The sequence below is a fragment of the Chenopodium album genome, chromosome 20 (assembly GCF_948465745.1).
Source record: "Chenopodium album chromosome 20, dcCheAlbu1.1, whole genome shotgun sequence".
NCBI lineage: Eukaryota > Viridiplantae > Streptophyta > Magnoliopsida > Caryophyllales > Amaranthaceae > Chenopodium > Chenopodium album.
Window position 1 is genome coordinate 41,833,638 of NC_137853.1, and position 16,215 is coordinate 41,849,852.

Here is a 16,215-nt window from a genome sequence, read left to right on the forward strand (position 1 = left end):
GCTGTGGTTAAGGTTTAATTTTGTTCCGATTGTAAGCATGCGCGAGCCCCCAATGACATCACAATAATTAGCAGAAGCATTTACACAACTCACTTTGGTCAAACTCTTTTTTTTTTTTTTTTTTTGGGTTAAGGAGAAGGGCCCTATCGGAACTTTTCACACATTTTTCGGACTCGGATTAGCAGATTATACACTTTGGAGGGGAGGGGGGGTGAAAGGGTTAAGGAATTTCCACCCTCAAAGTGTCTCTAGTGGGGTTTGATTCCACAACCACAAGCTCTTGATTGTCAGATGCAAACTTGACCACTAGACCAAGTCATACTTGATAAAAATGAAGTGCATTTTAAAGTTGTCAAACTTTGGTTACATATTATCTCATGTCATGCTTTTCTTTGTGTGTGTTACATACACTACGTCTTTTGCATTTAATTAAAAGCTTTTCATTAAAGCTTTTGGATATATGTACTAGCACTATTATCTGATATCTATAGCTTCTGCTCAAATCAAAGACCAAAAAGTAAAGTCAAGTAAGGGCTAAGGAATGGGCAAATTAATGACAGATGCAAGTGAATTTGATGTTAATTAAGGGACATGTAGCTATTTATTAACTTTAAAGGTCATATATACGCGTAGAATATAGTAGTAAGAGTCTTTAACTCGATCAGAGATAACCTAACCTTAAAACGATTTTACAAGATCAGAAGAAAATATATACTACAATATAAATAATTATTTTGGGGGTAAAATTGAATCTAAATAAACAACTTGTATTACATGATAGAAAATAAATGATTTTTGATTTGGATAGAATAGAGTTTGAACATCTAGATTTTATTAGTAATGTGATTAGCCAAATCATGTAGTCTCCTAACATATTTGATGGATGTTCACTTCAAGTTCTTAATTATGAGCATATGAAAACAAGGGAATAAAGTTGTTGATCAAGTTTGTACGTTAATCAGGTTGATGGGCTCATCAGCCAAGTATCGCCTTCAACATAATAAGTCCCAATGAAAGGTTCAGCCTCTTCATCAGTAAGGATCCGAGCCCAAGGTACTCGGCCCGTTATGTTGGATCCTGGCCCAAAGCATTTGTATTCTCCGTAGTAGACCATCCTGCAGAGTATATCGATATTTACAACATTAGTACTGTATTTTATAACAACTTTACGTGTCATTCAATTGAATCATCATGTAAAATCAAGTCATATTCTTAAATAAAAGTAGGAAAGAGTAGGACAATGTGACAACTTACGAATCACGATTAGATTTTCCCCAGTTATTCCAGCCGAGAGGGTTAACAAGTTTGTCAAGGAAAGAGAAAGAGTAAACAACTCTGGAATAATCACCCCATGCTCTTCCCAAGTAAACCTTACCACTTCCAGTCACCTTACAATCTATGAAGGAAAATCCACTTGACATTGATGTTTTACTCCTCTTTTGGGCTGTTACGGATGCTACCTTCTTTGCTACCGACTTCAATGTACAATTCTGTAACACATAACATAAAATAATCCATGTATAAGAGCAAGCTTACGACAATAAAATAAAGGAAGTAATTAATAATGTAATGACCTCGTAAAATGATCTTCCATAGCCAAATATGAAATCAACGGAGCCTTGAATAAAGCAATTTCGGAAATAGTGAAGGCCTTTGTGATCATATAATGTGTCTTGTGACCCATAAAACCTACATTCATAAAATGAAGCTTTGCTGCCTGATATTCTTAGTGCCACTGCTTGCTCCCCCACTGAACCTACGTTATGTGGTGCCGTGTTCTACCCACGTCGGTACATACATATTGTCCATTCAACAATAATATAACAAACTCATTATTTACATTTTATCACCTTTTACTACTAGTAAATTAAAAAACAAAAAAATGTGTATTACATTAAACTATTGTATAGAAATTTTCATGTTACATACCTCAAATATTATACTGGAGGCTATGAAATAATCAGCATCCACAGCGACAGTAGCACTCTGGAAGGTGCTCAAAGGCGTGCCATCTCCTCGGGTCGCCGAGGCCGAGTCATTCCCGGTTATGATGGGTGGGTTATCCGGGTCTCCCATAAAGGTTATGAATGGCTTTGTTTTAGGGATGTGTATCTTTTCCCTTTAATCATACATGTCACATTGTTTAATTTTCTTTATTTTAAATAATGGTAGTATATGAATCACTCTTAAGTGTTTCTTTTGTCCACTAACTAATAATTAGGTACATGCAAAGAATACATGCAAAACATTATGTATAGTATCAAGTATGCACTATCCGCAAATAAAATGTCACAACATTGTCCTACCACATTGACCTAATATGAAATTAACGACGGAATAAGCCTAATAAGGGGTTAGAATATTAATATTTTTAATTTTTTTAGTTACATGCAATCATTTAATGTGAATAATATTTCGTCAAAAAGAAAGAAATGTGAAAATATGTAATAATTATTCAAGGTAGTATACGATCTGCTCAATCATGCATTTACCCATATTATGCTAATACAAAGAATTTTAAATCAGCAAAATTGATCAATTTAACAAAATCATTCTTATCTATGCAAAAACCAAGAGTTTGCCTAGTTAAAAAATTGCTCTAAGATAAGAAATACATAGTATTACCTATAAACACCAGGCATAATGTGTAAGATAAGTCTCCTAGTGTTATGTATTGGAACACTGTCAATAGCTTCAGTGATGGTTTTGTAATCACCCGTTCCATTTAGATTAATGGTCCATCTTAGTTTATTAATCTCAGCATTTTCCAGCCTCACATCTAAAGTCTTGGTTGGAGCCCCCGATACACCGGCGGCGTTTGGCTGTGGATTAGCTAGGGCTAGCCTCCTCAAATGGTGGTTTTGGACATTCCATAATAACCATTTCTCATACTCTTGCAGTGAAGTGGCATCACCCCGTGCAACAATAATAATATGGTGTAGTAGAGATAGAAAGAAGAGAGGGAAAAGAGGAAAGATGTGGTGTTTTTTTGGAGCCATGAAAATAATGTTGTTGGTAAGTGGAAGCATTGTGATATGAAGGGAGATATGCACTATATCTACCTAAATTGTAGTAGTACTAATATAATATCTACTTGTATGCTAAGGTGCTTCCATTTTATTATATTTATATTTGTATTTATGTTAAGGTGCACTAGTTTTATATGGACCCCGGCCCTGTTCAATAATGTGTATAAAACTATAAACCAACCACACACTCCAAATGGATTGTTTTTAGTTCCCTCCAGCTAACTTAAGTCTTGTAGGTCCTCCAAGAAAGGTGGATATGATGGAGCTAACATCATTTTTTGTGTCATGTTTACTTCATCACGTATGTATATTGTATACTCCGTAGTCCATATGTTATTTAGGGGATAGTGGCAGATCTTGACTGAAAATGTTAAAGGGATCACAATTTGAATTTCTTAAAAATGTATGCTATTTCTAATAATTGTGAAAATAAAAAAAGATGTATGTGAACCTCTGTCTAGCTGACTTGCTAATTCTTCTGGTTATTATTAGTAGCGGCATTTGCCCTTTGTGAGTCACACTATAGCAAACTTGAATTGCACATTTTTCTTGATACAAAGACAACATAGTCATACATTTTCTAATTTTGTATAGTTCACTTATAAAATTAGGTCATGAATAATATAGTCAGAACAGGACGATGCATATATGGATGGTATCCTCTTTGACAATTAGCATACCAGGCCATTGGGCAAATTAAATTAGCTGTAGCCCATGATTTCTTGCCTCCAACATTTGACTTTTTCTGTTGTTGTGGTTGATGATGATGATGAACAACATAAATACCAAATTCAAAAGTTATACTCAAAGGTATCGTAACGCATGTAGCGCTGCATGTGTACGCTACCCCATCGTATGTCTTATAAATCCAACTTAATTGTGATATGTGCACACCACTATAGTTTATCATCACTTGTCGGTGTTATAACGCTATCTTGCTGCATTTTGTTTGAATCGTTAGATAGTAAAATGAACTGTATATGTTTGGATCATCTATACATATGTCGAACTCATTTTAAGCTTAATCTGTACAGATTGCAAAGTTTATTTCTTACATACTAACTTACAAAGTATCTATATAATGTTGGAATATTTGCTTCAAATTGTTAGTGGTTAGTTAACTCCTAATGTTAGTGGAATCATAATAGTAGTGGGTTAGTTTAGTGGGGGTTAATGTTAGCATGATCAATGCTCATGGGATTATGTTCCTTATTTTTAGTTATATTTTGCACTATATTTTTTTTTTGAAAACATATATATAGTGCACTATATTTTGCACTATATATATATGTTGCAATGTAGTACAATTTTAAATAGATTGAATACAATTTTTATTATTCTTTCCCTTCTCTCATCTCTATTTTATTATTTCAACATATAATGTAAAAGTACAAAATTATGCTATGTTAATGATCCTTATCCCTTAGTTTATGTATTATATCTAACTTGTCTACTAATATTTCGTTGGTATATATATTAAACTATATGTATAATACTTCGTTGGTATATTAAACTATATGTATAGAACTATGACTAATTTGTAACAACAAAAATGTTGTTGTTTTTACAAATTGGTCTTGTGAAAAAACTTATAATAAGATGTTTTCAAGTGTTTAATTATGCAAGGTTTCCCATAATAACATATTATCCTCATCGTTAAGAGTCATCTCCCTTAAAAAGTCATTGATTTGCTCCCAGTTTTGATCCAATTCAACAGATGAACCGGACTCAGGTGAAATATGGGCCTCGCTAGAATCTGTTGAGACATTGGGCTTTGGACACAGCTCAGCCGGCCCAACTATATGCTGATCCGAAGAATATTGAGCCCATGATAAAGGTGTATCCAAAAAACAAGAAGTATCTGAGCTAGTGCTGCTGCTACTGTAGTATCGAGCAAGAAGCCCATTTGCAGAGTCATAAGTTGGGCCTTGAAATTGGGGTTTTGAAGTTGTAGTTGCACCAGCCTGAATTTGTTCAACTAACCTTGGAATCCAAATGTTTCGTAAAGCATTTCTGAATTGAGGGCTATTAACGTGGCATTGAAACTGCCTAGCAAGCTTTTGAACCTTGGTTCTCCAGTAATTCTTTATCTCATTATCTGTTCTTCCTGGTAGATGTGCAGCTATCTTTGACCACCTACACATTACATAAATGTCAAAATTCAAATTGATGTTTATTATTATGTGAAGTAGATATGATAGAAGCAATAGCAGGCCACAACATCATTATTAATTGACATAGCACAATTATATAGATGGTCGGATCGGTGCATGGATTGTTAGTTGTTACATACCTGTTGCCCCAACGAAAGTGAAGCTCAAGAATGCGGAGCTGTTCATCGAGGGTAAAAGTACCACGACGTAGGTCTGGGCGTAAATAGTTTAGCCACCTTAGCCTACAACTTTTGCCTGATCGCTTGAGCCCTGTGGAATTATTGCGTCGTAAGACAATACATCATGTCAAATTGAGCTATGGCAAAAAAGAATCTCTGATCACTAAACTATTCTAGTACGAGTATATATTATCTAATAGACATACATACATGATTATTCTAGATAGCATAAGCAAATCTTTACGTTTCTATAAATATGCACCACGAATTGACGTACCCTAGCAATTTAAGTATTTATCTAGTCTATATTCATCTATCAAGTTTACGTCGTACAATAATGAAAAACAATGATGGAACGAAGCAATATTATTTGCCTAACATAATAGTAATACGTATATTATATAGTAATAATTATCAACAACGAATATGAATTTACCTGCGAGAACGGCAAGAGAGTTCCAGCGGCCTACACCATGGGTAGCAATGGCCGAGGAAAGCTTGGAGTCCTCTTCAGGAATCCATGGACCTTTTCGCAATCCATTGTTCAGCAGCTCATCTTCCTCGTCGCTAACCTTAATCATTGATTCCCACCTTTCATACGTATAGTATTCATTATTATAAGAGCTTGATGAACTCTTTTGATACTCCATATTAATTAAATTAAGATCCACCTGGATATATATGGTTATAAGTGATTTATACCAAGGAGTTAAGATGGAATTTTTTTTGTGTATAATAGGAGGGAATAAATATATGGTTGAGACTTGAGATTATGTATTTAGGCAAGATTAGCTTGGAAGAATGCAAGAATTATACTATATATATAGTCGAGCTCCTAAGCTAGTACGGACAAAAATTACATGGGATATAGTAGTGACAATTGACAAAGAGGTGCTATTAACCAAGGAATCAGGATTAAAGCATACACATTTATTGTTAAGATAATAAGCTTGACTAGAAAAAACAACTTTATTTAATTAATTTAGTGACTACTTACTATATATTGATTTTGTGCATTGCAGAATATATTCCATATGCTAGCTGTAATATTGTCATAGGCGTAGTATACTAATACATAATATTCGAATATTTTAGTCAAACGAAATTCAACACTTCACTTCATTTATCTCGAATACAAATTAAAGAAGAAGGAAACCAATAGTCATAAGATTAAGACCACTCGAGTTAATTTACACAATGAAACAAAGTTAATAGTGATATATAGCCGATCATTTTTGGTTTATTATATAAGTATCAGATAATCAACAAACTCAATAAAAAATTTAAGCCGACGGTACGGTTGAAATAATCCAAAATTGGTTTTAATACCCTATCACACATTCACGCACCCTCACATTAGAGTACTTTTGGATTTGAAATGTGGATAGATGCAACTTGATTCTCTCTATGCCATGTACTTAATATTCCATTAGAAAGTAGAAACGTATGAGATTTGAACTTGTGAGTGTTGTGACTTTCTTGTCATGTTGACTGTTGATACCCTGTCTTAAAAATTCAATCAAAAGTTTAAGTTGATGGTAAACTTATAACCCATGCATGTTTTATTATCACTACTAGCTTAGTAGTGATATGGTAAACTTAAATTCTAAGGTGGTGTTTTCCTCCTGCAAATTGATATGTACTTCGCCACTCTTGTACATTTATTACGTTTGCTTATATTACAAGTATTCCATATAGTGTTTTTATTTATACTATGTTTGATAGCAATAGGCAATAGCTGAATATTATATGAACCAACCAATAAGTAAAATAAAGTTTAAAATTGATCGTGTTAGTGATCTGTACATATAATCTATAACCTTGTAATAATTACAATACTTGTTTGTATGTGTGTGCTATTTTAGCTTATTAATTACTCCATACATTAGCATAAGAGGGTTTGTAAAGTTTATATAGGTATGTAATCACCTGTTTTTTTTTTTTTGTTTTTTTTTTAAAATTATTTTCCTTTCCTTATCCAAAAAAAGATAAAAAATTAAAATAAATAAATAATACAGTACATCTTATAAGAATAAAGATAAATTACAGGCAGTTTAATACCATAATGTTGGCATTATTATATTTTAACGTAAGACATATACATATATATATATATATATATATATATATATATATATATATATATATATATATATATATATATATATATATATATATATATATATATATATATATATATATATATATGTATGTATATATGTATGTATATATATATATGTGTATATATATGTAAAGTCATTGAAGTATGTAAGACGTAGAATAGATTCATAGTGCTAAGCAATAGCCATGCATGAGTGCCATCTACGAATTGAAGCATCTTATAATAATATACGAGTAACAACGAATACGAAATATTTGCAGCACATACATAAATTGTGCAAAATAGGGCAATTATAAATAGACATCCAAAAGCATAATCATATAATTATATACTTGGTCAAATAAAACTTTTGAAAGTAGTGAAGAATGATTCTGGTAATTGATAATTTGATCATTGACCAGTTTGTTGACCACCTTATCTTAGACATAGAGTAAGAGGATAATTGCCAGAATTTACTTTTTTTTTTTTTTTTTCTAGCTCTCCTTAGTTTACTAAATCAGCTTGTATATGACTGTATGTATATAGCCGAGTACAAATTAGGGAGGTCTATACTCAGAGCAGCCACAATATTTTTGTACTACGTACAAACAATAAATAATTGATACAACCGTCTAATCAAATCGGCTGCCCATTTACTAAGCTACAAATTAACAAAAAAAGATATACATGTACTCCCTCTGTTAGAGTAACATAAATATGGAGAATTTCAGTTTGATTGACACATTTATTGATGCGAAAACATTTTTTTTTTTTTTTTTGAAAACTAATACTACGTATTTTAAAACATTATTAGTAAATATAAATGCTAAATACTCCTAATTAATAAGTACTTGTTAGAACATATTGAGACAGTACTAATAAGTATCTTAATAACTATGTTTAATATGAATTGAAGTATTATGTAATATGTATAAAGTAGAATGAAACATTGTCAAAAACACTACGTGAATAATGCAAAAATCAAATAACTCCGTAAGACATTTATTTTGAAATAAAAGGATAGTGTGATGGTAGCAGTGAGAAAATAGTTTAGTACGTCATGTTTGTGAGCAAAGAAAATTCTTTATCCTAATGTAGTTATCTTCTGATGAGGTATGAATCTTTGAAAACACGAGTGCGTGGCCACATAAATTTGGGAATAATCCATCCACAAATATATATGGCGAAACACCTCTATATATGTATGGTACATTATTTATATATATATATATATATATATATATATATATGGTCGGCAACGAACTTTTGAAATCCACAACGTAACATTCGGTTCTAAGTAGATAGTACTAGTAATGAGTAATGGTTAATTGGTTAAGTAATGTAATTGATGTTGGTCAAAAGTAGTCCGTAATAAAGATTATTACTCCGTGGAATCATATCTCTTTTTAGTTTGATTATCTCTTGAATACGGAGTGTTATTTAGCCTAAGTAATTAAGAATAGCATCGATTTTAATTGAGCATTATTATGCGATTCCTTGCTTGCCAGTTGGCTATAATATACACTTGCAGGATGCCTAATCAATACGAGTACGGATTAAGCCAAGCCAAGACTCTTACAGAAGAAGAGTTTACTGGGATTAATTGCTATATTTTTTTTTTGGTGTTCTATCCAGTTCACCCTTTGACTAATCTGGATTCGGGGATTAGCATATAGTTATATTGAGCTCCTAGTTGATGACTCACTTAAGCCTTGTATATATGACAAAGAGATGATTAATAAGATAAGATTTTAGCTTTTTGAGAGCAATTATACCTATTTTAAACAAGTACAGAATCAGATAGTTTTTATGTTTGGAAAATAGGTGATTATAAAACAAATTGTTGGAGTTTAATAAGGCAAATTAAAATATCTGCCCAACCATCTTTGTTTAAGAGTTTTTGAGCAATTATTACAATATAGGTTATTCTAGTGTTAGCTATTCAATACGAGTAATAAGTTGATACAATCGGTCATACTATCTCTGTTTCTGAAAATTTCAACCTACTTACTATTCACGTGGTCAAAATAAAATAACGTTGGCCACATTTTATGATTCATTCAATGGAAATAAATTAGCTGTGAGATCTTATTATAAATTTTTCAAATATCAAAATTTTACTACTACGGAATACATAGCCGAAAATATTCATGGTCAGAGATGTTCATATGGGAGACAGCCCAAATGCAAAGTAAGGGCCTGTTCTCTTCCGTTGAAATTCAGTTTAGTTCAGTTCAGTTCAGTTCCATCTCAGCTTAGTTCAGTTCAGTTGATTTCAGTCAACCAGAACAGGCCCTAAGTCAGATTTTTAAAAACTAAGGTAGTACCTAGTAACCAACTACTAGCTATAGGGTGATTACTCTCTACCAAACAAAGCCATACTAAATAATACGGAGTATTTAATGAAATGTACACCAATGAGTTTTTTGTCTTATATTAAAAGTTATAGAGTATGAACTACTCCGTATGACAGTATATTAATTCACTTAACTTTAAATAATTGATTGGTCTTTGCATCAAATGTATGTTGTTATTGTTATTAATTTTCTAATATATGGATTCCCATCATAATAGTTCATATAACAATTAAAAGTAATAAAAAAAAAAAAAAGAATTACTTTGAGCATGCAGTTTAATATTAGTATATTTGTTTCTGTCTGATCCTGACTTCCCCAAGAATTCGGACCTGAGATCCTGATACTCCTATCGGCAAGCTGAGAACCTATACAATGAGAAGAAGTTAGCTAACCCCGGGGTGATCCGGGGATAACCACTCCGATGATAAAGTCAGAAAGTGTTTAAGAAAAGAAGATAAGTAAGAGAGAGAAAGTAGAGAGAGAGAAAGAGAGTGTAATTAATGCCCTCATTAATGAGGTCTTACCCACTATTTATAATGATCTACCTTGACAGGTGGCTCTCATCCATGCAGAGCCTTCTGTGCCAAGTGTCGAGCTTCTGCTGCCACGTGTTGAATTCCGACAAGCCGACATGTCTTCTTTCTGGAACATATCGGCATCATCTCATAACTGTTAAGAGCCTGGTCATGTGCCTTCACAAGATATCGGTCACACTCAGATATCATCCCATACAATTAGCCCCCCAAGTGAGGACGCATGATCATATATCATCGTTCTCAGTTAACACAGGCAACAAACTGAACTAAACAAACTTTGGGTCCCACTTCTCATTCTTCAAATTTCACCTTATGTTGGAAATTTCACCTTCTGTCAAGCACTATTCGTTAACAAAACTTTATTATCGACCTTGCCGTTGCTGCAGTTTGTTATACTTGCTTGGCTTATACTCACACTTTATCAGACGAAGCTTGAGAATATCTCAGAGACTCATATTCTTTCAAGCTCTATATTCTTTCAAGCTCTATATTCTTTTGCTGAGAAGATTTATTCTTAGCCGACATGTCTTCTTTCTGGAACATATCGGCATCATCTCATAACTGTTAAGAGCCTGGTCATGTGCCTTCACAAGATATCGGTCACACTCAGATATCATCCCATACAATTAGCCCCCCAAGTGAGGACGCATGATCATATATCATCGTTCTCAGTTAACACAGGCAACAAACTGAACTAAACAAACTTTGGGTCCCACTTCTCATTCTTCAAATTTCACCTTATGTTGGAAATTTCACCTTCTGTCAAGCACTATTCGTTAACAAAACTTTATTATCGACCTTGCCGTTGCCGCAGTTCGTTATACTTGCTTGGCTTATACTCACACATTATCAGACGAAGCTTGAGAATATCTCAGAGACTCATATTCTTTCAAGCTCTATATTCTTTCAAGCTCTATATTCTTTTGCTGAGAAGATTTATTCTTACTCATTGTTTTTATTTGTATTTTGGTATTGTAAGAAGACAATCTTTGTACTATAATCCTGTACTGTATCCATTTGTATTAGTATTGGCTTTTAACCGTTTGCATTATTATTGGCTTTTAACCGTTTTCCCCCCAAGTGACCTTGTATGCTGATAGCAGACAAGGTCTACTTGTTATAAAATACGTGGGAGCGAAAAACTCCGTTTTCCCCCCCAAGTGACCTTGTATGCCGATAGCAGACAAGGTCTACTTGTTATAAAATACCTGGGAGCGAAAAACTCCGTTTCCCCCCCCCCCAAGTGACCTTGTATGCCGATAGCAGACAAGGTCTACTTGTTATAAAATACCTGGGAGCGAAAAACTCCGTTTCCCCCCCCCCCAAGTGACCTTGTGTGTCGATAGCAGACAAGGTCTACTTGTTATAAAATACGTGGGAGCGAAAAACTCCGTTTTCCCCCCCAAGTGACCTTGTATGCCGATAGCAGACAAGGTCTACTTGTTATAAAATACCTGGGAGCGAAAAACTCCGTTTTCCCCCCCAGGTGACCTTGTATGCCGATAGCAGACAAGGTCTACTTGTTATAAAATACCTGGGAGCGAAAAACTCCGTTTTCCCCCCCAAGTGACCTTGTGTGCCGATAGCAGACAAGGTCACTTGTTATAAAATACCTGGGAGCGAAAAACTCCGTTTTCCCCCCAAAGTGACCTTGTGTGCCGATAGCAGACAAGGTCTACTTGTTATGATGTGCACGTTATGGTAGTGTAACCGTTTTTTTTTTTTTTTTTTGAGCGGGAAAATTTTACATGTGTCATAAATCCTGCCGCTGCTTTTTGAAACAACTTATCGATCAGGAACCGTCGGATCTCTGAACCGCCTTTCACTTCAACTGGCCATTCAGTTTCCCTCTTTTTAGATCAAAATAACGCCATTTTCCCTTTACTTTGCATTAGTTTTCTCTCAAAAGTTGAAATTTTTCGACCAAAGTTCCTACCTTTCTTCTTTTCTTCGTTTTCGGTCTGCGCACTTCAGTACTTCAGGCGTGCTCTCCTTTTTCATCGTTTCTTGTCATTTAAAGACATTATAGCAGCGATTTTCATCGAAGGTATTGTCGTACCCTAACCCCTGACTTTGCATGCTGTTTTTATTTTCTTATATTTAATTAAATGTCTGAAGATAGTGTTGAAGAGAATTTTCCTAACCTTAGTACTGCTAGGCGTCGTTTAATTAGGCAGTCTTTAGGTAAAGAAACCGGTAGTAATCAGGGTAATTCATCCTCTCTTTCTGATAATATAGACTATCCGTTTGAGACGTTATCTTCTGAAGAAGAAAAACGCGCTTTTATGATACATAGGACCATTGCTCATCGTGAAAGTGCCTATCACCCTTCTAACCCTGATATCCCTGCTGATACTGAAGTTCTTGACGTTGAACCTGTTAATGTCCGTTATCACTTACGCAGCTTTACTGGGAGACGGTATTTTAATCAATACGGCACTAACGTTGGCAATATAGGTATAAACACTATGCCAAGGGTAAAGAGTACCAGTTATCAGCCTCGAGCTGCTGCCCGTGAAGCCGCTGAGGCCGCTGAGGCCGCTGAGGCCGCTGAGGCCGCTGAGGCCGCTAAAGCAGCTAAGGAAGCTGAGGCCGCTAATGCGGCAGAAACCAGCAAAAGACCTGGGCAAGGTCAGGTTGTAAGTTCTTCTAAAGAAGAACCAGTGGATGACATCCCTACAAACCCTCTGGAAGGTCCGTCATCTCCAGTTCATGATTCAGCCGTTAACTCGGTTTTAAGAGATGACGAGACTCAAGAAGACAGTGTCAACAATGAGAGTAGGGAAGATATTGTCGATATGACGGCAAAGGTTATCCAGGAAGAAAATCTGGATGAGGGTTATAATTCCGAGACCAATAGAGCTGAGTTCCGACAACCCATGGTTCTTGCTAACGAGGGGAAAGTCGCGAAGGCAAAAATAAGTGAGGCCTTTAGGAAGACGGCAATTGAAAAAGACTATTGCCGTCGTGCAAAAAGGTTCTTTAACCTACCCGACGGGTATGAGTTATCTCTCCCTCCGGCTGGAGCTTCAGTGTTGGATTGCCCGGTTGGTTCTGTGGCCGTTTACTTGAAACATTTTGATTTTGGCCTCCGTTTTCCTCTACATCCTTTCGTTGCTAAAATTTTGAAGGCTTGGAATGTTTGTTTGGTTCAGTTAACTCCCCAAACAATCCGTGCCGTTATTGCTACGGTTTGGGTCATGCTGTATCGTAATTTCCCTCTAACCCTTAACGTATTTAGACGGTTAATTACCTTGAAGAGGGATGGTCAATCAGATGGGTGGTGGTCGTTATACACTCAGCCCCATAAGTACACCGTTCATCCTAAACTATCCAGCTGCAAGGGTTGGAAAGATAGGTTTTTCTTTATGTCGGTCCCAGAGGACTTTCCTTTGAGGAGAACTTTTTTCAGGCCTCATCCCCATTTCGACTCAATCCCCGAGAGAGATCTCGGTAAACATGAAGAAAGGGTTGTCAGTCACTTTGACATCTCTGAACTTGATGAAGTTGACGGCAAGGTCCGTCTAGTTCCTGCGGTGTGGGTGCCGAATGTGAGTTACATTCTGGGCAACGCACCGTTATCCCGTGTCGGTCTCTGTTGGACTGACCAACATGGTACAACTTATCTTTCTAAATTTTATTATTATTTTTTTTTTACCTTGCTTCTGACGTTTACTCGTAGCTTACTATTGTTTTCCTTACCTTTTGTTTTTAGGTATTGACAAGTTGGACAACAGGTTGCTAGGCTTATCAGCTGACGGAAAGAGAGTTCTCAGACGTTGTCCTAAAGCTACCGCTTCTTACGACACCTTAGCTTCAATTTGCGGTCGCGCACCGGCTGTTAGTGCTAAGAGGAGAGCTGAATTAATGGCTGACGACAACGCCAAGAAGAGAAAGCTGACATCTCTCGCCAATCGGCGTGGTGGAATTGCGATCTCCAGCCCTAGACAACCTGAAGGGCGTGGTGGGAAGAAGAAAGACCAATCGGAGTCCGAGAAGACTCCACCCACCAACAAAGCTAAGAGCCCTGAGGCCATTGTGAAGAAGGTTATTCAGGGTGTTGAGATCGAAGATCTCACCTCTGCCGAGTCCCCTCGTCAAGTTCAGCAACCACCACAATCGCTCCTACTACAGTTGGGTCAGATTCCAGCATTCCGACCCTGACTTATCGGTCCAACCAGTGGATAGAAAGGGTTTCTGGCCGGTTTCCAGATGAAGTTCTAAAAGGTTTCGCTGTTCTTGCCGGCCATTCTGGGGACCGTTGGCAGCCAAACATGGACGTCGGTCGAAATGAGTCAATGATTACTGACGATCCAATGCAGGGTGGGACACTTGGTTACCGGCTTCTGAGTAACCTTACCCTTCCAATGGACAGACCTGCTGGTCCAGTCGGTCCTCTCGCCGCTGCTCATATGCACAACTTAATGAAGGTATGTTTACTCTAATACCTTTCCTTAACTGATCTGTTTTATATTTTTTTTTTGTATACCGATATACGCTTTATACACTTTACTGCTTATTTCTTAGTTTTTGTTTATCTTTGTTCAAGAATATTTTTCGTGCTCACAGGCCGTTATGTCTGGTACGGAGCTTGTGGAGATGTACCGCTATTATCAAGAGAAGCACCATCAGGCCTCCTCCAGTCAGGACGCCATGCAAGAGATCATCAGCAATGCTGAGAAGGCCTTGGACGATTTAAGGAAGATCAAAGAAAAAGATGACCAGGAGTTGTCGGAATTAAGAATGAAGGCCGAGAAGGTTGCTGGCTTGGAGTTAGAATTACAGAGTCTGAAGACTCAGATTGCTGAAAAAGACAAAGCCATTGAGCGCCTTCCTTCAGTTGAGAAGGATCTCAGCGATGCCAGGGCTAAAGTCAAAAACCTTGAGGAGAAGGTTACGCAAATGGAAACTGATAAGCCTGGGATTCGCCAGAGAGCTGTGGGCCGTTATTTAGCTTCAGATGAGTTCTGCTCCAAGCTCCAAGATCATTTTGATGGAGGTTGGACTGCTGCCAAGAGATGTGTAGCTCAGGCTGCCGGTTGGAAGAAGGAAGACTGGGCAAAAGTTGAAAAAGCTTTCAATGAGGAAGCTTACAAGATCCCTTCCGGCTTTGAGACACAGCAGTTCTCTGAGGAGGACTTGTACAATTTGGTGCCAAGTGCTGATGACGGCCCCAAAGATCCCAGCATCTTGGACTCCCCTGTGCCTGAGAATGCACAAGCCTAAAGGGGCGGGCAGTCATCACCGGCATCTTCTTGTGGGTCTTGTATTATTGGGCCTTATCAGCTGTAACTCTTTTTATTGTCTTTTGTGTTAACATTTATTTTGACAATGCTGTTTTATCGGCATATACCCCTTTTTGTGGTGATGCCTGTCGATTGTCAACTTTATCTATCATGTGAACTTATTTTTATTTTCATTATCTGCTAACTGTCTGTAAATTTTTACACCCCTTATCGTGACTGTGTTGTTTTTGCTTATCTCTTTCTATTTTGCCCTTTTTCTCTTTTTTTTTTTACAATGTTATGATAACTGTTTTGTCTTGCAAATTATAATTTATAAAAGATTGCAAAAATTAAAGACTTACCTGGTGGTTTGTCTGATACCCGACATCCTTCAGCATACTATAGACATCACAAGTATCAGTTAACAATACACTATTGTTATCACTAGTACTATATCCCCCAGTATACATAGTTCATATTAGATCTATGTATACTAAGCAGTAAATGGTTGTTGCTGGTTCAGATTATAACCTCGGTCACCTACTGCTTTGCTATTTCAGCCAGTCAGGTACCCTCTCGGCGATCACTTTCTGAGCTACGCCTCATATCGGCGTATACTCGAATTGATTTAGCCG

The 16,215-nt window shown here is 36.3% G+C and overlaps 2 protein-coding genes across 2 annotated transcripts; both read right to left on the bottom strand.

Annotated features, from left to right (window-relative positions):
• Window positions 1-763: 763 nt before the first annotated feature.
• Window positions 764-3,095, bottom strand: LOC145599037 (putative pectinesterase 53). Its single transcript, XM_081655450.1, has 5 exons — window positions 2,626-3,095; window positions 1,930-2,119; window positions 1,575-1,778; window positions 1,255-1,490; window positions 764-1,115 (listed from the first exon to the last, which is right to left on the bottom strand). The coding sequence occupies exons 1-5, from the start codon at window positions 3,027-3,029 to the stop codon at window positions 959-961; spliced, it is 1,191 nt and encodes a 396-aa protein (XP_081511576.1). The 5' UTR covers window positions 3,030-3,095; the 3' UTR covers window positions 764-958.
• A 1,547-nt stretch (window positions 3,096-4,642) lies between these two features.
• LOC145597277 (uncharacterized) lies at window positions 4,643-16,050 on the bottom strand. Its single transcript, XM_081653412.1, has 5 exons — window positions 15,962-16,050; window positions 15,501-15,561; window positions 5,798-5,933; window positions 5,323-5,452; window positions 4,643-5,165 (listed from the first exon to the last, which is right to left on the bottom strand). The coding sequence occupies exons 1-5, from the start codon at window positions 16,048-16,050 to the stop codon at window positions 4,643-4,645; spliced, it is 939 nt and encodes a 312-aa protein (XP_081509538.1).
• Window positions 16,051-16,215: the final 165 nt, after the last annotated feature.